This window comes from Etheostoma cragini, chromosome 20 (genome assembly GCF_013103735.1).
Source record: "Etheostoma cragini isolate CJK2018 chromosome 20, CSU_Ecrag_1.0, whole genome shotgun sequence".
NCBI classification, from domain to species: Eukaryota; Metazoa; Chordata; class Actinopteri; order Perciformes; family Percidae; genus Etheostoma; species Etheostoma cragini.
In genome coordinates, this window is record NC_048426.1 from 9,564,196 (window position 1) to 9,589,382 (window position 25,187).

At 40.4% G+C, this 25,187-nt stretch overlaps 3 protein-coding genes across 5 annotated transcripts; all 3 read left to right on the top strand.

Annotated features, from left to right (window-relative positions):
- The first annotated feature begins 972 nt into the window (after positions 1-972).
- Positions 973-8,481, top strand: tspeara (thrombospondin-type laminin G domain and EAR repeats a). The gene is made up of 13 exons (XM_034858363.1): positions 973-1,323; positions 2,488-2,711; positions 3,183-3,544; positions 3,942-4,032; positions 4,145-4,301; positions 4,425-4,556; positions 4,639-4,709; positions 5,280-5,438; positions 5,545-5,746; positions 5,866-6,098; positions 6,822-7,000; positions 7,137-7,238; positions 7,472-8,481. The coding sequence occupies exons 1-13, from the start codon at positions 1,191-1,193 to the stop codon at positions 7,623-7,625; spliced, it is 2,199 nt and encodes a 732-aa protein (XP_034714254.1). The 5' UTR covers positions 973-1,190; the 3' UTR covers positions 7,626-8,481.
- A 477-nt stretch (positions 8,482-8,958) lies between these two features.
- Positions 8,959-20,758, top strand: usp40 (ubiquitin specific peptidase 40). Of its 3 annotated transcripts, none has more exons than XM_034858360.1 (31): positions 8,959-9,695; positions 9,815-9,882; positions 9,961-10,074; positions 10,803-10,967; positions 11,793-11,939; positions 12,173-12,316; positions 12,451-12,579; positions 12,865-12,981; positions 13,116-13,223; positions 13,364-13,564; positions 13,721-13,859; positions 14,059-14,140; positions 14,338-14,509; positions 14,603-14,687; positions 14,770-14,840; positions 14,942-15,357; positions 15,436-15,583; positions 15,698-15,803; positions 16,000-16,053; positions 16,257-16,345; positions 16,516-16,602; positions 16,695-16,731; positions 16,919-16,983; positions 17,342-17,416; positions 17,504-17,740; positions 18,122-18,240; positions 18,368-18,433; positions 18,593-18,803; positions 19,157-19,252; positions 19,338-19,432; positions 19,724-20,758. In XM_034858360.1, exons 1-31 carry the CDS (start codon positions 9,500-9,502, stop codon positions 19,830-19,832), a joined length of 3,948 nt encoding a protein of 1,315 aa, XP_034714251.1. In that variant the 5' UTR covers positions 8,959-9,499; the 3' UTR covers positions 19,833-20,758. The 3 variants fall into 3 exon arrangements, with proteins under 3 accessions (XP_034714251.1, XP_034714252.1, XP_034714253.1); XM_034858361.1 differs by having other exon boundaries at positions 13,724-13,859; XM_034858362.1 differs by having other exon boundaries at positions 9,500-9,695; positions 15,698-15,758; positions 19,724-19,832.
- A 1,637-nt stretch (positions 20,759-22,395) lies between these two features.
- On the top strand, positions 22,396-23,728 carry fabp7a (fatty acid binding protein 7, brain, a). Its single transcript, XM_034859030.1, has 4 exons — positions 22,396-22,589; positions 22,791-22,963; positions 23,046-23,147; positions 23,463-23,728. Exons 1-4 carry the CDS (start codon positions 22,517-22,519, stop codon positions 23,511-23,513), a joined length of 399 nt encoding a protein of 132 aa, XP_034714921.1. The 5' UTR covers positions 22,396-22,516; the 3' UTR covers positions 23,514-23,728.
- The last annotated feature ends 1,459 nt before the right edge of the window (positions 23,729-25,187 follow it).

Here is a 25,187-nt window from a genome sequence, read left to right on the forward strand (position 1 = left end):
ATGCCTTGAAGGAAGAAAGATTAACAAATGAATAGAGGGGAGATTGTTGATATCTTTTATCCTGATCTGTTTGCAGTCTACAATCTCAATGTGGGCAAGGAGAAGAGAGACAGAGTGCATTTGCCTTGTAAATGTGCTTGGTCGCTGGATGAGAGGATTCAGAGAGATCAGACACAAGCCAAGATGCCAACGTCTCTCAAAACACACTGATGATTACACGAGCACCTAGTAACCAACAAACCAGGGTCAAATAGACTTTGTAGTGCTAGTAATATGTTAGGTGACCATCACAATTTTGTATTTAAGTAACTTTGTATTTGAGAGTCAAATTCCTATGCTTTACAAGTCATGTCGAGTCAACTTTGTTGACATACAGAGCAATTGAAAATACACCTACAACAAGTATGATAAAAAAGATAAGTGATATGTACAAAACCCCAAGCAGGTTAAATAATGCAATAAAAGTATTATATTTTATTATTGAGCGTTCAAGCAATATGGGTAGATCTTTTAGGAAAACATCCTGGTTTGAGACTTTAATTGCTGGGTTTATGCACATACCTCGGTTTATCAGGTAATAAACTATGGGAGAACAGCTAATATGACAAAAGCTTTGCTCATTCCCATCTATCCATTATTAGTGGACCAAAGGTCACATTGTTTTTAGCTTGTCTTTTAATTTTGTTATGTCTGCTGAGGCCCCTTTCATGTAATACATGTCTGGAGGGATTTTTCTTTTGACAGAATTGTTTTCATACTATTACATTAAAATGTTCTGCTCGTCCGTCAGTCAGTCAGTGTGTCATATATAGGCATGCACACACATACAGCAGCAGCAGCTAACCACTCTGGCAGATCTGTGTCATCCGAGGCAGTTGAGGGAGGATGAGTGACACGCTGGTTAGTGATTTGCATGTCTGTGGTGTTTAAAGGGAGCTGCAGGTGCAGGATTCTCCACACAGATGAATGGATTCGTCTCCAAGCACAGATGCTCTGGGTTGATTTTTCTACTCTTTGTGAATCTAAAGTAGCTTGTATAGCCTTTAATGACTTTAAAGAAGGTTTGTTGGCTAGACATTTTACTTTTTATTTATTTAAAAAGACTCAATATGAAGAACAGACAGTTGCCCTGTGTGTATTGTCACTTAAGATAGAGACAAAAGGAGCAACACAGAGAAAAACCTTTGAAAATGAGACATTCGTACCAGCTGCCAACTGAAACAAACAGGCTTTTTGGGATGACATCGCTCATATTTATGCACTTTCTTCTCCTGGGGTTAAGGGCCATTGGCACCACCACAGACACATGGAGACGCTGCACAGGTATCGTACCATTTTATTCTATTTTAACCTCAGCTTTCCTCTCTATTACCTCAGCTCACTTCAACACATCTGATGTTCAGTTAATGATTATCCAGTGGGAAGGTTTATGGGTTCATCTAAAAACCTGGGAAACCCCTCCAGCTAAAATTCTTTCGGATAATTCCAACTGTCTATGTCTGCTTACAGTACAGTGGGTGGGTGTGTGTGCAGTATTGCTAGAATATTAACTTAAATTAATATCCACACACAAGTACAGACAAAGGATGCGGTTAGGATTCCACAATATACGTACATCAGAATATCAGGACGAGCAGGATGCATGTTTATCCGATGCCTCATCAATTCCAGAGCAATTATCTTCTATTATTCGCTTTCTTTTTTTAAATAACAACCCCTCCTAAAACCTCCTGTAGCTCCACTGCCACCTGGGGCTATTTCTCACACACCAAGGGGGGTCAGGGACTCCTACATTAATTGATTTATTAGTTTATAGCAGTTGTACCAAACCATTTTTACGCATGTCCCCTTAAAACAAAGCTGTGTCTGCTTGGGACCACTTTGTCAGTGGTAGAAGAAGCGTTCAGATCCTTTACTCAGGTGAACCACCACACTGTAAAAGTACTCCAAGAAAAAGCCCTGCATTGAAAATGTTGTACATATAATCAGGAAAATGTACATAGAGTATTAAAGGTAAACATAGTCAATGTGTCATGCCATCAGATTCTATTGCTGATTAAGAAAGTGCTTACTGTGTAAGCAGCTTTTTACTGTACATGCGCTGTAACTAACGATTGTTTAAAATAAATTCATCTGCTTTTCCATTTTCTCTATGAAGCGTTTGGTTTGTAAAAATACAGTGAGAAATGTTTGTCACAATTACCCAGACCCCAAAGTGAAACCAGAGATTTTGCATGAAAAAACAATTATAAGTACCTCAAAATTGCACTAACTGTAAATACAGTACTTACCGTGATTCCACCAATGCCTAAGAATCCCTTTTTGAAACCTGTTGAAAATCTTAAGTGAAACATAATATGAGTAGCAGATAATTTGATTGAGTCTTTGCCATCCCATTTATCATCTCAGGTTCCTGTAGATTTTATTTTGTGACCTCTTTTGGGGATCCCAACCTCCCTGACCTCTTTATTTGCTTATTGTCTGCAGATTTCCCCCCCCTGGATCTTCTGTCATTTGTCCTCGAGAGGGACACCTCCAAACTCGTACCAGGGGTGCACATGAAGCAGGCTGGAGGAGTGAGGGGTGTGCATTTCTCAAGCCCTCATAGCTCCATGAGCTTTCCTTCCTCCCAGCTGCTGGTGAACTGCGACCTTTTCCCTGAAGAATTCTCTATTGTTCTGACATTTAAAGTCAGTAGCATTGCACCCAAGGTGAGCATCCACATTTATCAGAAACACCCAGTACTGAATACCACTGGTTGAAGAAGTGAAAGTACCCATACCAGAGTGAGAAAATAAAGTCCATGCAGTCTATGCAGCATTGTGGCTGTGGATGTTATTGTAACAATGCACTGTAATTTATAATATCATTAAAAGTTTTTAACCTTTTAATCTGAAAAGTGACAGGTAGCTATAACTGTTAAAGACATGCAATGATTTGAAATGTACATTTCTTCTCTGAAATGTAGTGGAGAAGAAAAAAATTTGCAATTGTAAGTATAGGGTTGCAGCTTACAACTATTTTCATCAATAATTAATCGGCAGATTGTTTTCTTGAACAATCAATTTATTGTTGCCCAAAACTGTACTTAGTCACAGTGCTTGAGTAAATATACTTTGTTTCTTTTCACCCTTGCCATACTGTACATTGTGTCTGAGTGGTTCTCCCTGTTTGCCTTTCAGAAAAATGAATACATCTTTTCGTTGATGGAGCCAAAAAAAGTAGAGAAAAAAAGACTGGGGAAAAAGGAAGAGGAGAGGGATAAAGGGAACATTTTGCAAAGGAATGAAGAGAGGGGTGTCAGTGGAGAAGAGCAACATAGGGAGAGGCGAGTCACGAGTAATGAGGAACATGGACGGGTCATCCTGGGACTGAGGCTCTCGAGAAAACATCTGCACTTCCTTTTTAGAAGTCACAGAGGGGGGGTTGAGCGTTGGGTGCTTCGAGGCGACCGGCTGGCTGACAACCAGTGGCACACTCTGGTCTTGGTCGTTGGTAGTCATCATGTCAGGCTCACGGTGGACTGCGGTTCATCTCTGGAAATGTAAGTTCATATTTTCCTACTTGTTTTTCTCTTTTTACTGGGTGGGTCTGTCTCCCACCATCCTCTCTTCCTGTTGCTTCTGAATTCCCTTGAGGGATAGTAGATCCTTCACCACAATACAATGGCACTGCTCCAAATCTGCTCATGCCCGGCAGCCATATCACAGTGTCCTGACAGGATGTGATAGATGTTTTTTAGTGGAAACTGCCTCTGGCACACAGGGGAGGAATATTAGCTCCCATATAGTGCCTATATAACACTATTCCCATCTTAGTCCTACAAACAGAATAGACTACTTAAATTACAGATGCTTTATGTTCATTCATAGAAGAAAAACACCTTACTTAAGCTATTAGAAATAATAATTATTTAAGATATTTTTTTCTATGGCAAACAGTGTTCCCTCCAGGCCATTCCCCTCGGACCTCAACATTCAGGGATCGAGATTCCACATTGGCAGTAGGGGAAGATGGAAAGGCTTGTATTCAGTAAGATTTATATTTTGTTATTGCTAACTTTCATGAGAGATAAGCTGCTAAAACACATTTTTTTTCTGAAACAGTCCAATCTTTTCCTTCACATCTGCTGCCCCATGTACAGGGTATGTTGCGACAGCTGGTTTTGGTGCCAGGTTTGGATGCCACCCATCACATCTGCCCCTCTTCCCACCCCCAACTAGCCGTTCTGTCGGTACCACCGCTTCTCTCAGACCTGCCTGTCACGGGGAGGGAGGGAGAAGACCACGTAACTTCTTATGGTAACTTGCAGACGCATTTTACAAGACATTTGATACAGTGTGATGAAAAAGACATGCCATTAATGTTCTCTTGCTTCCTTGCCTCCTTGATTGTCTACTTGTGTTTGGATCATGAACTGTCAGAAACAGAAGAGCAAGTGTCAGTGGGGTTGGAGCGGCCATGCTCACAGCCTCTACAAGGCCAGATGTGGTTCAATCCGCTCAGCAAAGGCCTCTACCTCTGCGACGGCATGGTGTGGATCACCGTGCTAGAGGGTGAGAATCCAACCATCCGATCATGAGTTAGTTTTTACTCGGTTTTACATTAAAAACAATTCTCGCCTCTCCTTTTACTCAGATCATAAACGCCTAGACTACTTGTTGGAACACCAGGTCCTCACTACAAGCTCAGAGACACATGATGTAGAGGTATCCTTCCATTTTTTAAAATATGAACGTATATTTGTTGTATCTAAAGGGTCAAGAGAGGGAGAATATTCCATCTTTAGGGAAGTCTTGTGTTGTTAGCATCAGGGGTTACCAACCTAGGGGTCACGAGATAGAGCTATTGCATCACAAGATGAATACAACAATACACAATTAGGTCAATTTTCCAGTCTTTTCTTTTCTTTCATTTTGTTTTTGTCTGATGAAACACAAGATATGCATCCTGTGATAAGGGGTCATTAATAGAAATTGGTTTGTATTAATGGGTCGCAAGAACAAAACAGCTTAGGAACAAGTGTTCTACAGCACTTTGTGCCTTTGCTCCAATTTGAGGTTTTTGATAGATAGTAAGGTGTCCTGAAATTGAATCTGGTCAATTTTAGTTGGTTGTGGTTGATGCTTTTCTCTGGTGCAATCCTACTTTTGATTTTCAGCATAAACGTCTCGTGCAGCCTTGATTTTTCCCTTTTATCTTGTGATTTTCTTCACTCATGCATTAGCTGTCCAAAAAGTACTTTTTTTTCATTGTTTTGTTTTTCATCCAATCTTTAGGTGTTCCAGGTACCTGGCGTTGGTCTGATGGCTGCTATGGCGCATAGGTCAGCCTCTGGCTCTGCTGTCTATCTGTGGAGCCGCACAGGTTTCCAGCTCTACCAGAACATCAGCACACATGAAGCTCTGGCTTGGAGACACTTCAGCATGGGAAAAAAGGTATATGAGACAAAAGAAGAGATGAGTTATTATGAATAGAGCTTATCCACTCGGTGAAAGTAGTGTGGAGAGCTGATATTTCTTGTGTTTTGTTACTTTGATCTAGATATATCTGGTGGTGTCTAACTCTGGAGGCGGGCCAGACAAGCCGCAAAAGTCCGAGACAGACTATTCTGTGATTTACAAGTGGAGCAAAAGAAGAAAGCGGTTTGTGCGGTTCCAGACTCTGCAGACCCACTGTGCAAGGGACTGGGAGGCCTTTAAAATCAACCGACAAACCTATCTTGCTGTGGCCAATCACAGACAAGGTAAAAACTAAATATCCATCAAATCACTACTTGTTATTGTTAACCTCCAAAAATCCTGGCATGACATTTGCTAAATATCTAACATGTTGCATTCTCTCTCTTTCTGGTTTGTCTTTCAGGTGATAAAAATCACACTATAGACAGCGTGATATACAAATGGAACAGGTTAACAAAGTCTTTTGAGGTTTACCAGATGCTGCTGACGTCAGGGGCCTACGACTGGGAGTTTTTCACAGTCGGACCATACCATTTCCTGGTTGTCGCAAATGCCTTTGATGGAGTGACCACTTCTGTAGACTCAGTCATCTACGTTTGGGTTAATGGAAGCTTCCAGGTGTTTCAGACAATTAAGGTACGTGGATGAACATAAAATGGCAAATAAATGGAGAATTGGCCTTTAAAAAAAAAAAGCCTGAAAAAACTCTATCCCAATCTATGGTAAATTTGGAAGGTGTTTGAGTGAGGGTGTAAATTACACTTAATAGCTCTTCAATGTAGCATTTCGCTGCATGATTCATCTTCTCTCCACCTGGGCTTTGATTTCCTCTGGTGAGATGTGTATCTTTTAGATGAGATCTTGTCTGTATGCACAGAAGGAAGGGAACACAAACGGGGAGAGATAAAAGGGTAATGAAAGAGAGATGGGAAGCAAGGAACGGGCGTGTCCATGCATTTAAGACAGGGCGCAAAAATAGAATGTGCGGTTTCCCATGATTTGCTTGAGCGGTAGCAGTGCTTTGACATGTAACTGATAATGAATCGTATATTTGAATTTAGCCACATTTGAGGAGGTAGTGTTGACACATTAATAGTAACATAAGAAACCATGAGGAGATGATTTAGGGGAACTCCACAGCTGGATGTGAGGCATGTTAAGAACACCTGGGGTTATCTTCAAATTAATCATGTAAAATAACCCACAAAAGAGTGGAAATATATAATTTTGTCACTTGTTTGACATGTATCACTTTCTTTCCCGTTCAGCTCTCTGTCTTTGTTCAAGCAAGCAATAGCCAAAAAAGTAGGTAACTTTACTCAAGAAAACGTTGGATGGTTTCTCTCTTTGTCAATCTAGACGTTCTGCGCCACAGACTGGGAAATGTTTCAGATTGGCAGTAGAGTCTTCTTAGTTGTCGCCAATGGACACAGATTCCATGGTAACAGACCAAGTCGATATGACATCAACTCCACCATCTACGAACTGGACATGATTGGACGGCTGTTTGTCCGCTTCCAGGATATTGTCACCTACAGGTACAGATGTGCAAACACTTCCGTATGCCAGGTGCATGTATACAGACAGACAATGAGAAGACTTCCTGTGTAATGATGTGTTGTTTGCTGCCATTTCAACCTCTCACCATCACCACATACCTTTCTGTCTCCCCAGTGCAGTGGACTGGGAGTTCTTCAGCCTTGGGGAGGAATATTATTTGGTTGTTGCTAACTCCTTTAATGGGGAATCCTACTCTCTCAACAGCATTCTCTACAGGTACTCAACTTGTTAACAACACTCCTCCCAGAGTGAAATAATGTGTCCATTCCGATTGCCCTCAAACTTAGTTGTTGTGATGTAGATTTATTATCCTCCTGTGAGCCAGACTAATGAAAGCCCACCAGCACTTTTGACATTTGAGGATATATATGGAACTAGTTAATTTTTGTGTCTGGAGCCTTTGATGCAAATACGCCTTAAATTGATTCTTCTTCTCTGTTTGTTTTTAGGTGGCAGGGATATGAAGGATTTGTTCCTGTGCATTGGCTCCCAACAATTGGGTGCAGTGACTGGGAGTTTTTCAGCTCTAAAGGAGAATCATATCTGATCTATTCCAGTGCCAAAGCACCTCTCTCCAAAGTGTTTAAGCTGAAAACCTACTAGGCAAAAAAAGAGTGCGCATGTAGCTCTGTTTGTGTGTGTGTTCATGTTGTCATTCTTTGTAAGTGTCTGTATGTTACTGTGCGAGAACCAAAGACTGCATGTTAGAACATGTTTGCGATAATATTTGAAATGTGTGAGTGTGTTTAAGTAATGTGCTTGTTCTAAACTTACAGTCAGGGCTGTAGTAACCCTGACCATGACCTTAATATTGTTTTTGTTGCTGGTTGTTGTTTAACAACCTGAGGAGGATTTTACATTCTACAATTAAACAGAAATTGCACATGGTGGTATTTGAAGAACGATTCGGATATTTCTTAGAGTAATTAGAGTTTTAGGCGAGAACTATTTTTCAAATTGCCATTTGTTAAAAGGCTTTAGGTTTTCTACACAAGAATTACAACATAGAATATCCTACTGTTTGAAACTTAGTTGAGACCATCATGTAGGGAGATAAAAAGTATATCATTCAGAAATCAAATACATTAATAAAATGAGAACAAATATAAAGCAATGAGAACATTTCTGAGATTTTTTGTGGAGTTACCCCACAGCATTAACCATCAATGAGAGGTCAACAACTACTGTGCCTCATTTTAACAGAAATGTCACAATCACACGATTTTATGAGAATAGATCTGTATACTTGTTTGTATTGTCTGAAAGAAATGTAAATAGCTCAAGCCAGCGTCTGTGAGATGTTAATCTTTCTGTAAAACCATTTAATATGAATAATATTTAACATTTTGTTAACTAAAATGTATGTTATCATACAATTTGGACAGATTGTTACCTATTACGAGAATTATTTATAATTTTATTATATTGACATTACAATAAAACAGACTTTATATGTTTACATGCAAGACAAGAGCTGTTTATGCAGTGGCTAACCTTCAGCTATGTTCATGTTCATTAGAGCATGTAGGATGCCAACATGGGTGGGTGGCATAACCTGCAGGATTAAAAGTACACAAGATTTTGTTAGATGTAAGTTTTGTGGCCAATTAAACATCTTGGCGAGGTCTTTGATTGGTATGCAAGCTTATACACATGGCATGGCACCCTGGGGCACATAACTGCCAACCTCGAACAAACGTAAAACATGTTTGTTCTAGAAAACTACAAGCCCCATAACTTCAAGACTTGCATTCTCGGAAACGTCTGTAGCTCCTTGTTGCTGTGAAAAGAAAATATAGCTATAAACATATTGTTTTGGGCTGTATCATACAGTGACAGTAAACCAGTAAATTGCAATAACCCACACTTAAGATGTTTATACGCATTTGTAGTGAAACCGTCACCAAGTGTGACACTACAAGAACCACAATGCAACTTTCCATTTTCCGCCAGGAAGAAACATGGCTGCCTACTGTTCACCGACGGTACTTTTATTTACGTTTCGTTTGCTAACTGTTTTAAGAAAGGCAGAGGGGGAAAGAGCCAGTGTCAGACGCTACATTGTGTAACGATTCAGTCGGTACAGTTTCGGTAAGAAGACGCCATTTTTCCAGTAGTAGTGACTGAGCGTTACAGTGACCCACAGTCTGATTTCTTTACATTTTTGCTGAGCTGTCAAGCTTCTCATCTGTGTCGGACGCGTTGGGACTACAATTAATTTTCCTTTGTTATCGTGCTAACCTAGCTAAACTACATAACCGCGAGCCCAACGCATATATGCCAGATCCGGTAATTGTCGCTATGTTTAGCCCCGTGAAGTCTTCTTATTTCAGAGTCAGCCCGGCCAGTGTCAACAGAGAACTCGGCAAAACCAAGATGAGATAGCAAGAGTGCATATCAGATTGCTAACACGTGATTTACTACTAGGAAGAGCCCCAGCACAACTCAAAGAAAACGGATTAAATCCCTTAAACGGCATGTTTGGGAATCTTTTCGAGGAAGAGGAGGAGGAAGGCCTCTCTTCGACTTCCTTTAGGGGGAGAGTTGCAAAGGGGGGAGACGAGCCACCTCCTCCCCGAGGAAAAAGCAATCTGTGCGGCATCAAGAACCAGGGAGGGACCTGCTACCTCAACTCTCTGCTCCAGACCTTGCTCTTCACCCCAGAGTTCAGAGGTAAGGCCAGAACACATTCCCTGTGGGATGGGATTGAGATACAACGGTGCAGTAGACAACTAGAGGGCAGCTATTTATTTATTTTCTATTTACTCAATCACTGTTTGGTGTCTTTACAGAGGAGCTGTTCAGTTTAGGGCCAGAGGAATTAGGATGCCTAGAAGACAAAGAGAAACCAGGGGCCAAAGTAAGCGAACTGCCTGGAACTTTGACCACAGATGTAATGTCTATATGTTTTTGTGACGTGTTTCTTTCTTTTCCTCAGGTCAGAGTGATCCCACTGGAGCTACAGAGACTGTTTGCCAGTCTGCTGCTGGTGGACCAGCAGAGCGCCTCCACTGCTGACCTCACCAACAGCTTTGGCTGGAACAGCAGCGAGGTCTGGGTCCATTATCTTAGTCAGTGGGAAGGAGAGAGAGAGCCTCTGGTTACACTTCTCTATTCTGTGATTGATTTACCTTCCAATTATACCAGGAAATGCATGATGAGTAGGGCTTCACGGGATGGATAAAATCACAATATCAGAATATTTTTGATCAAATACTTACATGTAAATATTAGGACAATATTGTTGAGTTGACTATTGGTTCTTTCACCAAATATACCATGGAGATTTTTATTACATAATTATCAGTAATGTTGATACTGACTACGGTAAGTTGGTAAAGGCAATAATATAGAACAGATAGAAAAGTCGGGTGTGTTCAGAAAACAACATCACTTTACCGTAAAGCAGCCTTTAAAACCAGGAAAAGACAACACTTATGCCATATTACCATATCCAAAATCGGAGACAATATCTAGTCTCATATCACATTATCAATAATGTATGTATATATAAGATGCTAATAGTGAGAGAAACAAGGTGGAGAACCATTTTGCTTTTTAAGTGAAATTTGATTAATTCACCTGTGCAAGTGTTGTATAATTTCCTTTTGGTTTTAAACTGAAGTACAAGGCTTTCTTCAATAATAATATAAACTCAATATACTATGAAAAGTATATATAGTATGTACTGCATACCATTGGTTCATAGGATGGATGTGGGAAACACTGGATCTGTTTTTGTGCCTAATTTGATCCTTTTTCTGTTTGTTCCTCTCTCAGGGAACAAATCAGCATGATGTGCAGGAGCTGAACAGGATTCTGTTCAGTGCATTGGAGCACTCTCTTGTGGGCACCACTGGCAGTACATTTATCCACCAGCTGTATCATGGGACCATTGTCAACAGCATTGTCTGCAAGGAGTGTGGTAACGTCAGCCAGAGACAGGTGTGTCCATGTATACAGGCTTTTCTGTCTCTCTGACGTAGCTCTTTTTTATGACGTTATATTCTGTCTATTAGATCATTTGGTAATACATTTTTGTCTAAGGCTCAGTAATGGAGCTTACCCACTGCTAGTACCAGTTCTACAAGGCTCGGTTTGACTTAACTCGGCCGCGGTGCCCCGTCCTCCTTTTTTCCATTGCAGATTTAATTCTGCCTCATGCGTAAGGTGAGCGTGGCTGGTTGTCATTTCCTGCGACACCGCAGGAAACTGCCATGACCTAACGCGCCACACACACGCGCACACACAGAACGCCAAAGGTGTGCTGTTCTTGAATCTCGGCATGTGGCTGTTGCCACCGACTGAAGGCAAATTTAGTTTCAAAAGAAGCTGGAGGCAGCAAAAAGAGATGACTGGCTAAACTATTTAAAAATGGCGAGTTTGTTCAGGACACCCCCCGTCTGTCACTAGCAATGATGATGAAGTGAATAGTGACGCTTCTCTCCGACCAATCAGTAGTCTGCAGGTTTTCATGTCATCTTCGCCTCAGCTCGCTTGGAACCTCAACTAGGATGGTACTAGAGTACCTGTTGGGAGGTACCAAAGTACCTTTTGGGAGGTACCAGGGACTTTTTTTCATAATGGAAAAAAATAAAAGGCGAGAAGAGTTGAGGTGATTCCAGCAGGTACTATGTAATGGGAAAAACGCCATAAGATTTGGCAAGACTGACGCTATGGGAGTTATTCTAATGGAATAAGTCTCATCCTTACTAAATGCTAAGACAAAGGTGACTAATGAACCAGTTGTGTTCTTTGTCTCTCCTTTAGGAGGACTTCCTGGACCTGACGGCGTGTGTTTGTGGCGTGTCGAGCCTGGAGGAGGCTTTGTGGAACATGTTTGTGGAGGAAGAGTTGTTTGAGGGGAATAACCTGTACCGCTGTGCAAAGTGTGACAGGCTGGTCACTGCTGCTAAGGTCAGTGCCAGCTTTCACACCCTTAGGAAATTCTTTCTTAAGGGTTAAAATTCTTCATTTCCCCATATGAATAAGCCTAATATTAAACAGTTGAGTAGGAAGGAGCATTTAAACAAATTTTATAGACTTGTACTTTGTATAAACATTAGTTTTTCCTGTTTAAATCAAATAAATATTGCAATTTTAACTGTTTCTCACTGTATTTTACTTTTACTTATTTTGTTATTATTCAGTCTGCCAAGCTGAAGAAGCTTCCTCCATTCATGACCATGTCTTTGCTGAGATTCAGCTTCGACTTTGCCAAATGTGAGCGATACAAGGAGACGGGACGCTACAGTTTTCCCTTAACCATCAACCTACGGCCATTTTGTGAAGAGGTACCTAACAGATTTGAACATGGATCTCCCTTCTGTTTAGATCAGGCCCGTTTCACATATCTTTTCTTGGTTGTTGTTATTTGATACACTAAGATGTCTTGATAAGTTGCCTACTATGTGTTGCTCCCTGACAGGCCGATGGCGACGACTCTGATTACTCCTACGAGCTCTTCTCTGTGATCATCCATAAGGGAGGCTGCTATGGTGGCCATTACCATGTTTATATCCGGGACATTGACCAGCTTGGCCATTGGGAGCCGCCGGTGAGAAAAAAAGAGAAGTTGTTATGTAAAGACTGCCTACATTTATTTAATAATACATTATTAATATTATTATTAAATATATATAAGCAGTCATTAGTAATTACTTTTAAAACATATGTCAGGACTGGCTAATGTTTACTTGCTCATTCACCGTTAAATGACATAAAAACTGCTAATTTAGCTTTTTTTTTACTATTTAGCAATGTAAAAAAAAAAAAGTTTATTACAATCTGCAAACTTTTGAATGTGTGCATTAGGAAAGGCATCACCACTGTGTTTTGTTAGGAGGAGGAAATCAAACCCAAGACTCAGAAGAAAGTGAAGGAGGAGGTCAAACAAATATGTGAGCCAAAACTACAAGAAGATGACCCTTTGTCTGTCATCACTGCTATTATTGCCCAGGTATGGTGACAGCAATTCTGAGAGCTTCCTTAGTATGAATTTATATGTGGTTTATAAATTTTGTTTTGACTTTGCTGAGTCAGTTGTACAGCCTTAGTTAATAAATTAGGTGCTGTGTGTATCCCGTCCACTAGGAGCCTTCAAACAGTGTCCTGTTGGACCAGCTGGGACAGAAACTCATGAATAAGATTGGTTCGTCCTGGAGCAATAAGTTCAGAAAACACTATGGACCCATAGGAAAGGTATTTTTGGTCTCTTTGTTTTTATGATGGTTTAATATGCATTTTTAATCTTTAATAATTGCTGGTGTCCTTTTAGGTCTCATCGCAAAATACATGTCAAACTAATTGTTGTTTCTTTTGATTTTTCTCTTCCCGTGTAGTTCCTGCAGTCCCACAGTGATGTTTTCATGTTGGTGTCCAATGGTACTCGAGTGGCAATGAAGGCAAACCCACCAAGCCCTGTGAATGACCCCCCCGGCTCAGCAGAGCAGACCACTAACTCTGATCCCTCAACACCTTCAGACCCCGGAGCTGCTGACACACAGCCAGGACGAGACCAGAAGCCGGAACCTGAACAAAAGGTTTTAGAGCCACAGTCCCATTTCTGAGCAAGAACTCAGGGTCTAAAATTACATAAAAATACACCTTCTTAATTCTGTTTTTCATGTAGGTTTCTGGTGGGCATCTTGTGATGCCTTGAATGCTCGTTTCTCAAGGTGTTTCTTCCTATCTGCCAGCAGGGTAGCCACTGGTTTGATCTGAACGACTCCATGGTGACCTCCATCAGGGAGTCTGACATAGAGAAGCAGTTCCAGGGCAAAGAGAGCGCTTACATGCTGTTCTACAGAAAAACACAGCTGCAAAGACCCACTGAAGGTAATGGAAACCATGTTTTGCATTTGTATTGTAAAAGAAGATCACAGAAAGAGAACATCAAGAGAAATGAAATGGTTAAGTTGGGTAATTTTAAATTGGGGTAGTTACAATTATTTTTGTCGTCAAGTACACAGAAATAAAGTCATTAGATGACTAATATGTATCTATTAAAATGTGTTTTGTGTTTCTACATTTGCAGCTCTGAAAAATCCCAAGTATAAAGTTCCTCTTACCCTCATCCAGATGGCTCAGGAGGAGAACGCCAAAGTGCAGAAAATGCGGTACAGAAACCATATTACCTTTTATAATCACATGACGATTTAGCTGGTTTAAGTAGGTTCTGACTTAAAAGTGTGACATTTTGATGGTAGCTAAAATTCCTAAATTTGTGAGGATCAACCCTCACAAGAAGAGAATTATATGAAAAATGTTTTCTTACATCAATTATTATTATCAGTCAACATTGTTTTTGTTACAGCGAGGAGTTTGAAGCCACTAACAACACAATCGAGTTGCGTCTACACCTAGCACCCTCTTTTAGGCTAGAAAATGGAGCCCTGCAACCAATCGGCAAAGAGCAGAACGGAAGCACCACTCTGAGTTTTGACCGTAGAAAGACTGTGGGAGATCTTCGATTAGCTATTTACCAGGTAACTTTGTTTACAGAAACACTAGCTGTTGGGTTTTAAAACGCTAAGAGGAATGATAGAAATAAGCTGTTTTTTGTGCATCTGTTGAAATAGATGCAAGAACTCTGGGAAGGGGATATGGCTCTGACTGTAGCCAGGAGTCTTCCTGCAGGTCTACACCTCTACAATACGGTTACAGGTGAGACATTTCAATGCAACCTCAAGAAGATGGATGTTTTACAAATGTATTAGCTACATTCTGGTTGTGGGTCTTTTTGCAGATGACAGTGTATCCCTGTACAGTGCAGGCATTTGTACAAACTCTGACCTGTTTGTGTGGAACGGCAGAGATGTGAGTACAACACATTCTCGTTATCACAATATGTTTTTATTAAGTCTAACCGTGCTTACTCTACAGGATCCCAAATGGTCAACTGCTTTTTATCTCTTCAGGTACGTGGTGCGACTGTCCTAACCGGAGCCGAGTGGGAGCCAGTCCTGCTGAATGTAGTCCGACCCTTTTTTGGGGAAGACGGGGATGAGGAGGAGGAGGAGGTGGATGGCGTGAAGTTTGAGGAGGCAAGAGGAGGTTTTGAAAATGGGGGGCCAGGGCTTAAAAGGGAGGCCCGAGGGTTTGCAGGTGCTGCGACTCTTGGGCAGGTGAGGGAGGCACTGGGGGAGCCTGAGGAGAGTCTGCTGTGCCAGGAGCATAAGGGAGGAAAGAGAGGAGAGCAGGGGGCAGGGGAGGGAGGAGGGGCAAGTGGATGGAGAGTGTTCCCCCCCGATGACATGCACCGGACGCTCAAGGAGCTGTCGCTGAAAGACGGAGATGCGCTGTTGGTGCTGGAGCCACAGTCCTTCGACAGCAGGTACAATCCTCTGCAGTGTGTGTATGTGTCGTTTTCTTCAGGTGTGTGTTTTACTAGTGCCTTCTTAACTTTGCTCAGCGTGTTCACTCTAAACGGAGACGTCGTCACTGTGACTACACCGTCTGACTGCCGCTGGCTCCAGGTGGAGTTTCCACCACACGGAGGAGTAGAAGGTGATAAAGAAGAGGAGAGGAGGAAGATCAGGGTTCCAGCTACAGGAAATATGGTCAGTATTCTTAGTACTGCACTGTGCGGTTGTCCTCTTTGTCTTTCCATTTAAGCATCACATTGTTCTTTCTAAAAGTAATTTAGCTTTTTTATATGTGCGTGTCTCTGTCAGCTGCTGTGTGAGGTGAAACAGAGGGCCATAGATGAGCTGCAACTACAGGAGCAACCCCCAGGCAAGATGCTCAGTGTTGACACCAAAGGATCAGAATTTTACCAGGGTTAAGATCTCAGTGAATTATAATATACCCATGATTGACCATGAAAACTGGTTTGGAACCTCCCCCGTTTTTCCTCTCTGAAAAATGTATTTTAATCTTAGCTACTGTGCAGCATGTGTATTTGTTTCTTTTTTTTACTATTTTTCTTTCATACATTCCTAAATCAGCTGTTTTTGTTTTTTGTCTCACTGACCAGGTGCACACTACTGTCTGAGACAGGCGGACTGCACAGGGAAACTCCTTCCTCCAGGTACTGTGATATTTGTTACCTGAGGTTGATTTTATTGGTGCAGATAACTAAGAGCTGGAAATTCCCCTCATTTTAACAAAAAAATTTGATAGGTATTCCTTTACACTGCCCTCCTCATAAAATGTTTAAAAGGTACTCCCCCTCTTTGAAGTTTTAGAACACATTTACTAAGTGCACTTGTCTAACCCTGGTTTATCTGACAGTGTGTGAGGAGTTGAGTGTTCGCGATGCAGGGGTGCGACTCATGACCACACTGAATCTCTGTCCGGGAAATGCCCCCAAGGCATCACAGGTGTTTCTTTTATTTAAATCTTCAATACATTCTTTGTACCTGCAGCTGCAACAGATTAATGTCACAATAAACCTGTCCTATCCAACACTGAAAAACAAAAATTAAGAGTTACAGGCATTTAAAATGCTTGATTAAAGTTGTTGATGTGAGATTTCCTCTTTGCTTTGCAGCTTTTCTTGCACTTCTCTGTGGGCACAGAGCCCTCTGCTGGCAAGGAGATGGACATCATTGTGGAGAAGACGTGCACCGTCAAAGAGGTGAGGAAAGTTACTTTGCATAACATTCATTATGTGCTTTTTACATGTATGTGTACTTTTTAAAACCATTATCTTTTGATTGTTAATTATAGTGTCTAAAGGAAATGCTGGATGCTGTGGGACTTGATGGTAAAGCTAGTTTGTTTTTATTTTTTATTTCCTATTGTACTGGATGTAACTTGCATGTACTGTGACTTAATATTTGTGCGTTGAGTGTTGCTGTTCATCAAGATTATCTTGAACAACAATGTTTGACTGTAGTACTTAGTACTACTGGTGAAATATCTGGTTGTAAATGTCATTTAAATGTTTGCAGGCACCTGTTGGCACCTTAGGAGGCTTGATTGGTGTGAGGAGGTTGGAGAGCCAATTATGGATGAGGTGAGTGGCATTTTTCTTTTGTCCTTTTACCCTGATTATTGGCTGTGCTTTTTCACTTATTTTGCTATTGATATTTAGCATCATGCAAAATTCATAGAAAGAATATTGTCTGAAAGCTTACAAAATACTGAACTGTAAATGAAAACTTTGCGTATGTATGTGTGTATATTTATAAATATATATATATATATATAAATATATATTAGAATTCAAAACCCAGATGTTAGAATTAAAAACCCACCAACATGACACAAAATGTTGAGTAGTGTTTGAAATAATTTTGCTAACTTTCTGCCATGTATTTGACAAAAATGTACACAAACGGTCCCACTTAAACAAACAAACCTTTTATCATCAGGATGCTTCTCTGTCAGAGCTGAAGATAAACAATGGAGAGACATTAGTTGTCACAGAAGGACAACTTCCTCCAAAGGTACTTACATTTTTTTTTTAGTTTTGTCATTATGCCCAATAACTTTATTTCTCTCTATAGCCTTTGTTGTCTCTTTTTTTCTGTCAGGGTTATCTCAAGTTATCTGTGTGGCTGTATCTGGATCCCAGAAATAACTCTGCACTTTCCATGGATTTTAATCACACTGACAACAACCTCACAAAGGAGCAAATGCTAGAGGTTGTGACTGCAGGCGAAATGCATGGTCACTCCCCTCCTCTGGGTGCCAGCAACATAGCAGAACTAAGAAATGCAGGACAGGTGGAGATAGCTGATGAAGCCACACTGGAGGATCTCAAGATTCAGGTAGTGTATGAAGGTTATGTGTACATTTTAAAGCAGGAGTGAATGATGCTTCGTACTGTTAAGGTGATCCTGGAACACCCCAAATGAATCCGGTTGGATTCTTTTGCTTCAATACTTAGAACCCAGAGAACTGCCCACTTCCAGTTTAAGCAGTTAATAATGAGACCAGGAGATACATATTCTTTGTATTTACGTTTTCTAGGCTGTGGGGCAAGGTTTACTTTTAGGAGGCCAAGTCAAACTAAACAAACTTCTCTTTTATTTTATGGAATACTTATAATTCAGGTGATGTGCATGTGATTTTGATGTTTTTTTTTTTTTCCTAACCAAATGTTTAGAGATGCTCCTCCTGCTCTAATTTATTGTCCACTTCTGAATCAGGTGTTGACGCTGCCTGCCCTTCAGGATGTATGTGTGCCGACCACGGCGTTCATGCGTGTGTGGCAGCTTGAGGGTCAGAGGCTGGCACGTATCCTCAGAGGACAACAGCTCACTCTAAAGTATGAACGCTTTCCTGTCACAGCATTTAATCCTATATGTGAAATGTGATGACCACCAGTTTCTATTTATTATTAATACATGCACTTGTTTTGACCTACATTTTCTGATTTGTTTCCTCCGGATTAGAAAATTAAAGCTGACCAGTGGCACAGAACTTTGTGTGCAACAGCTATTAAAAGAAGAAGATCTTGGGTAAAGTTTGAGCTGTCACCAGTTTTCTGCTTTATATGTAATGTTTTGTGGTGTTCCTCCATGATATAAGAAAGTACTACTTACTTACTTTTCCAGTATATGCCTTTCCCTTTTTTGAAAAGTTAGCTAATTTCTGCTTAATGTCCTTTGGTTCCTAAGTCCAAAAGATGTGATGCTGAATGTTAAAATGGGAGTACCAGGGGAGAGGTCTTACTACCCTCCAGAGGAGATTGTTTGGGATGCAACCCGGGACTCTTCTCCTCGCTCTCTACGCACTTGTCTGGCTGCACACTACGGCCTGTCTCCGGACTCTCTGCTGTTGGCCAAACACCAGCAAGACAAACACACCTGGGAGGAAATCTCAAGCTGGGTAAGATTTTAGGAGTCATTTCTTTAAAAGCAACCTACTTTAGATAGTTGTGGAAATCTAAATGTATACTAGCAGTGTCTAGCTCAATACACAAGTAGTTGAGAAAATGGTAGAGCTTCAGACAGTTCAGGAAGAACATTGGAAATAAATATTGACTGCTTGTAATGTGGCAAAGAGTGGCCAACACTAGGAGAGTCAACCTTGATCATTCAGTTCATCTCTTTATCAGGAACGTGTAGGATTTTTATTTCATAAGAAAAGAAAGGAGCCCATAATCTTAGTATTCTTGTATGTGTTGCTTATTCAGTGTCACATTATCAGTAAATAATATGTCATCTGTATTTTAATTTTAGAGCCAGCAGGTTTCCAAAAAGAAAAAGAAGAAAAAGGCGGAATCCTTACTGGGAGCACCATTTCACCTCAAAGACGGCGACACAATCGGCATCAAGGTATTGGTAGAACGCTGCTTGTTTTTTTTAAATGATTCTGATTTGTTTGATAAAACACTGAAACCGTTCTTGATATTTTTCCCAGAATCTTTTGATTGACAACAACAGGGACTTCGTCACCCTGGAGGATGAGCGGGGCCAGCAGAGGCTCAGAGAGCAGGCGGAGCAGCGGAGGAAAGGGTGGGACTTTGTTACTTTGACATATGCAGCTGCAGGGAAAATGCTTTCTACTTGGTGTAACAAGTGGGACCACGGCTTTATAGATCTTATTGCTTGAACTGACTGCAGAGTACAGAGAGAAAAAAAATATGGCTTGTTATGGCAGTTATTTGGAAATCTTGTGATTACAGTGATTATGTAGCTGTAATCCCACAGCACTGTCAATTACCGGTAGTTCAGATGATGCTTCATGTTATGCAGCTTTTATCCAACATCCCTTTTGATTATTTATTTACCTTTGCTTCTTTTCAGAGGGCAGGCTGCAAGCTCTGATGGTGTTGGACCACAGAAGAAGACTGGACCGACCAAATCCAGGAAACCAGAGGTAGCACTGTCAATCAACGTGGGGGTATTCAGATAGCACCCTGCTCCCATGGGTGCATGGACAATTCAGAACTACCTTTTTATACCACACATACACAAATGCCATGATGCGATAAGGACAATCCACTTGACGTTAGTCTTGTGCCATTTATTTCTTTGTCTTTCAAAACTGACTAAAAGCGGACTCTTCTTGTTGACAGAAAGAGAAGGAAGTTCATGTTGGCAATTTGATTTGCTGTTTTGTAACAACTGACTATTTGCTTTATATCTTTTAACATGTTTGTCTAACTCACTCTGAACAATGTTTTTAAATTACAACCACCACATGCCCTTTATTTCATCATTATGCATAATCCTTTTTTTTTCTTTTTTTTCTTTTCGGAGTCTTGTTTGAAGACAGTGTGACCTGCCTGAATCAGTAGCTAATTTGTAACCCTAAACTGAAAGTATGAGTAGTAGAAGTAGTTTCTACTTAAGTTTCTTGTTATAACAGGCTCGCATTTACTGATGTTTTTATCTCATTACTGTTTTGTATAAACTATAGCAATCAGGGTGAAGAACATACATGTGGCCAACAGTGGCTTTCACATTTACACTTTGTTTAATAAGTTGTCCTGTACAACAAACCACTGTAGTAGGGTATCTAAGGTGTTTTAAGTGATGCTCATTTTTATGTAAAACCTGTCACTGTGCGGCGAGAACAACAAAGTTGATCTGGTTCGTGGGCTTGTTTTAGGTTGATAAAGGAGAGGAGTGAAAGGCCTTAATGTGGAGAAGCCTTAGTGCCGCTCCGCCCTTTCCTACCTCACTCTCTACCTCTCTTACTCTACCTCTGCTGCCCTGCTCTGTTAGTCAACTACGGCTTAGAATATTTCAGTAATGCTATAATTTGGCTCTTTGCATTTTCCAGAGTCAAGGTGTGAAATCACACCTTGACTCTGATGTATTTGTTTACCCCCCCCCCCCCCCCCCCCCCCCCCCCCCCCCCCCCCCCCCTTTAACCCCACCCCCCTTAGAGAAAAGCAAAGCACGCTGTCTTCACTTTCCCCAAAATCTATCATCAGTCAAACAACATTGTGCTATGTAACTATCTGTTATGCCAGGTGAATTTGCTGCTAACTGCTGCTTCACAAATCTACTGTAAAACATTCAAATCCTTTCTGCCACCATTTGTCTTGATTATGTAACAGTAGAGATCCATGAGTGGCTCCATGCGTTTTCATTGTCCAACTTTTCATTTGCATGCACTATATGTGAACCACAGGGAAGTATAAAGCGTTCTTATTAATTTATTTGAAAAAGGTTACAAAATAATTTTGTTACTGTAAATTGTGATGTTTGTTATTTGATTAAGGGGAAATCTGAATTTGTCATGAAATCATTTTTATGCTGCTTGCAGGTTTTGTTTCATGTCTAAATCTGGCCTTAAACAAGAAGAATTTGCCAAGAATTTGCAAGCAGTTCTTTTTTTGACGAAGTACTTGGCAATAGTAAAATGTTCTTTTTTTATTTTTTATTATTTACTAGTATTATTGATTACATCTTTAGTGTTATTGATGAGGAATGCTGTACTGTATATGACAGTGGACATCTGTTTGTATCTGTAAAATGGTTTCTGCAGGAAATATTTTATCAACAATAAAGGTATACAGTTATAACTGTCTGTCATGTCATGTCATGTCATGTTAACTAGGCTGAAACTGAAGCTGTTAGTTTTATACTGATTCTAACAGCTTCCTTGCCGTTCTAGAGGCATGGCTCTATGAATGGCAATGTTGTTTTGGTATATTCATGGTTTCCATATCATAAATCCTAATGAATTTGGTGATTCCCGGACTTTTCCTTGAGCATCACCATGTGGTTGATGTTTGGGGTTTGATTGAAAGTCTCACCAAATAAAGACCTTTTGTATCATTTTCCAATAGAATCCATCTTAGAACGCTAAAGGCCATGCTTTTCTAGGAGATTGTATAACTGAATGTCATGCCCATAACACCTTTAGGGAGCCAGTGAGAAGTGACTCTTTTATTACATACTATGATGTTTTTTTATGATGAACCTGACTTTTTAATTACATCATATAACATTTTTTTATTACTTTTTATGCCATAAAATGCTATGACTTATTATGACACTATTTATGGCCTATCTTTTCTTTTTCTTTTTTACGACGTTTCAAGGCATACTAATGACTCATGACATTTTTTTTATGACATACTATGCTATGACTTTTAATAACATACTATGCTATGACTGGTTTATGACTTAATGAAGTACTATTCTATGACATTTTTTGTGAAGGACTGTTGTATTAAAACGCATTAGTTTTAGCCAGCTTGACAGGTGAGTAAATGCTTATATATATATATATATATATATATATATATATATATATATATATATATACATACATACAGTCTGTTCCATGCACCATGTGATCCACATTGTATATATAATTTAATGTTTCTCAGGGAGACAGCACATTACAATTAATAGTTCCCATCCATGTTACAACATGTCAACCGAACATACCACCCAGCATTTTGCGATGACCAATCACAGCCCACTGTGCGTCTGGAAAATCCAATCAGCTTTCCCGCTGATGCTTGAGTCCCCGCCTTCTGTCAGAGTATTAATTTCGCAGGAAGACACGCTCTAGGATTTACTGCGCGGAGGACAGACACTGTTTGACACTAAACTGGACCAATACATTCAGCAAAAATGGTTGATGCTTTCTGTGCTACATGGAAACTGGTCGACAGTCAGAACTTTGATGAATACATGAAGGCACTTGGTGAGATCATTTATTTTCTTCTTGAAATAAGAGCTAATTGGAGTGTGGGTAATGTGGTGTTACTAGGATAGAAGTAGTTTATTTTTGTTGATTGATTTTCACTTTAGGTACAGAAAAGAAGTAAAGTAAATAGTTATTATTGTCTTTGTGTCCAGCATTTTGCATAACCAAATACTTTTTTTTTTTTCTTCTTTTCAACAGGGGTTGGTTTTGCCACAAGACAAGTGGGCAATGTCACCAAACCGACAGTAGTGATCAGCCAGGATGGGGACAAAGTGGTGATAAAAACCCTTAGTACCTTCAGAAACACTGAGATATCTTCCAAACTGGGAGAAGAGTTTGATGAGACCACGGCTGATGACCGGCATGTCAAAGTAAGATGAATAAAACGTCAGCAGGTAATCACTGTGCTCTGGCTGTAGATTGACCCTACATTGTATGTGCTTGTGCTTTCAGTCTACCTTCACCATGGAAGGAGATAAACTTGTGCAAGTGCAGAAGTGGGATGGAAAAGAGACCAAGTTTGTCAGAGAAATCAAGGATGGCAAGCTGGTGGCGGTAAGATTAAATAAAACCTACAAAACTTACAGTGACAAGGGAAGAGAAATCTTTTTGTACGTGTAATTTTGGCTACATTTATCGGTTTACGGGTCCATTTGCATTCAGAAGTGTTTATGTAAAGCATATTAAATTGCCCTGTTGTCTAAATGTGCTATACAAATAAACTTGCCCCACCTTTGCAATGGTATAAATACTGATGACATATAACCCCAACGATTTCTAGACCATGCATTAAAATCACAGCTAAATGTTAACTGGCATCATGTAATACAGTCTTTTTTTCTTCTGCTTTCTTTCTTCTCTGCCTCACAGACTTTGACTTTTGAGGGAGTCGAGGCAGTCCGCACATATGAGAAAGCCTAACTTTACCATCTACTCTGCAAATCCTCCCTGCACTGCAATCAAATTTGTATTTCTGGGAGTTTTAAAAGTATGCAGTGATATGCAATTGTCACATGAGATAAATATTTTGAGAAATCATTTGTAAGATATTTTGTAAGAATTACAGACTGTGAAGGCCCTAAAACTGTTTACTTCTGTGTACCACATGTGAAAAAGGGAAAAATAAACTGCTTGACTAAACCTTCGTGATGCCTCTGACACATTTTTTTAGTTGATAATCACAAGAGCTCCATCAGCAGTACTTTATCTTAGCAGAGCTATCTTTTTATACAGGCTGTTGTGTGTTGTTTATTTCAAGCTACTTTGAATGCAGTCCTACAATTCTTTTCGAATATGTCAACTTGTGGGAACAGCACTTTCCCTGTGATGGGTCACTTCCAGGTGACAGCTGCAGGGTGACAGTGCAGGCCAGAGCAGCCTTTGTGACCATTGAACTCATGGGAAGTGATGTCCTCAAGTAACCCCCCCCAGATGGTCCGAGATGACCAGGAGCGGGAGGGGTTGGGTGTGCTGATGTCACTCGCTCAATAATCCGGTTTTAGTTGTGGTGTCATTACGTAGAGACATCCTTCGATGGTGTTCGAACCAACCGTGATTGAATGCATGACAGATGACAGGCAGGCGAGATAAGACATGGAAGGACACTGAGCTAAGGACACTAAGGACAGTTTGTAACAATTCAATATCCCACAGTTAGCAGTTCAAGGTCTACTATTAGAGTCTGTCAGTAAACCTTTGTGATCTAAACTGGCAAACTGTTAGTTTTTACATCTTTAATCAACAAGATGTGTCTATTTTAAAATCCCCTCTATCTTTCTCACATTTTAAGAAGCCAAGCTAAAACCTCCCTGTCCTGCCCTGTGAGCTGTGTCTAGCCTACTGAACGCTGGGACTACAAGTGGCCATTCTTCTCATCTCAATGCCCAAGCTGCTGAGCTTTTGGCCACCTCTGAATAGCATGTAACACAAAGAATCTATGGTAACTGGAGTGGAACTCCTTTGGCTGTTGCTCACTGAATTCATTTCTATCAAAATCAGTCTTTATGCTCCAGTTACAGTACCCCAAAAAGGGCCTCTATTCTCACAAAACCCCTAAATACTTATGCAAATTAGTATTTTGGGGTGAAAACAGTTACAAGTTCTTCCGGTGAGTTTATTACAAAAAAATAAATGAACTGCAGCACAATCACACTGAATATGAAGAAAGGACCAATTATCACATTCCATGTTGGAGAAACAGTGAGAGCTAAACGTTTATTGTAGCTTCTTCTGTTCTCAGTATGCTTCCCAGGAACCCACGGGGAGGTTTCTCTTTGTGTGGAATCTATGTCAGCGGTGTAAAGTGGCCAGTAGTAACCTCTCTCTGGCCCCATTAGGGACATGTAGCGTGAAGAGCTCACCGTCAACTGTACTACAGTTGGTTTTACTTTTACTATTTCCCATTCCAACACATTCATCAGGGCTGATACAGCAAATTCCAAATATACAGTAAATCACTGTAAATGAAATGTTACTACCCATAATGCAATGTTTATTACAGTAATTAACCGGGATAGAAAATTATGGTATTTTACTGGGCATTTTGTGGTAAGCAACTGTAGAAATTACAGCAAAGTCTAACAGTGTAGCTACTAT

Bases quoted from the DNA above. Each gene is read 5' to 3' on its own strand.
- tspeara (XM_034858363.1), top strand. From the start codon at position 1,191: ATGAGACATTCGTACCAGCTGCCAACTGAAACAAACAGGCTTTTTGGG. The intron at 4,033-4,144 runs GTAAGATTTATA...CCCCATGTACAG, and splicing joins GATGGAAAGGCTTGTATTCA to GGTATGTTGCGACAGCTGGT. The intron at 4,302-4,424 runs GTAACTTGCAGA...ATGAACTGTCAG, and splicing joins AGACCACGTAACTTCTTATG to AAACAGAAGAGCAAGTGTCA.
- usp40 (XM_034858360.1), top strand. From the start codon at position 9,500: ATGTTTGGGAATCTTTTCGAGGAAGAGGAGGAGGAAGGCCTCTCTTCG. The intron at 16,054-16,256 runs GTACTGTGATAT...TTTATCTGACAG, and splicing joins AGGGAAACTCCTTCCTCCAG to TGTGTGAGGAGTTGAGTGTT. The intron at 18,434-18,592 runs GTAAAGTTTGAG...TTGGTTCCTAAG, and splicing joins TTAAAAGAAGAAGATCTTGG to TCCAAAAGATGTGATGCTGA.
- fabp7a (XM_034859030.1), top strand. From the start codon at position 22,517: ATGGTTGATGCTTTCTGTGCTACATGGAAACTGGTCGACAGTCAGAAC. The intron at 22,590-22,790 runs GTGAGATCATTT...TCTTTTCAACAG, and splicing joins TGAATACATGAAGGCACTTG to GGGTTGGTTTTGCCACAAGA. The intron at 23,148-23,462 runs GTAAGATTAAAT...TCTGCCTCACAG, and splicing joins AGGATGGCAAGCTGGTGGCG to ACTTTGACTTTTGAGGGAGT.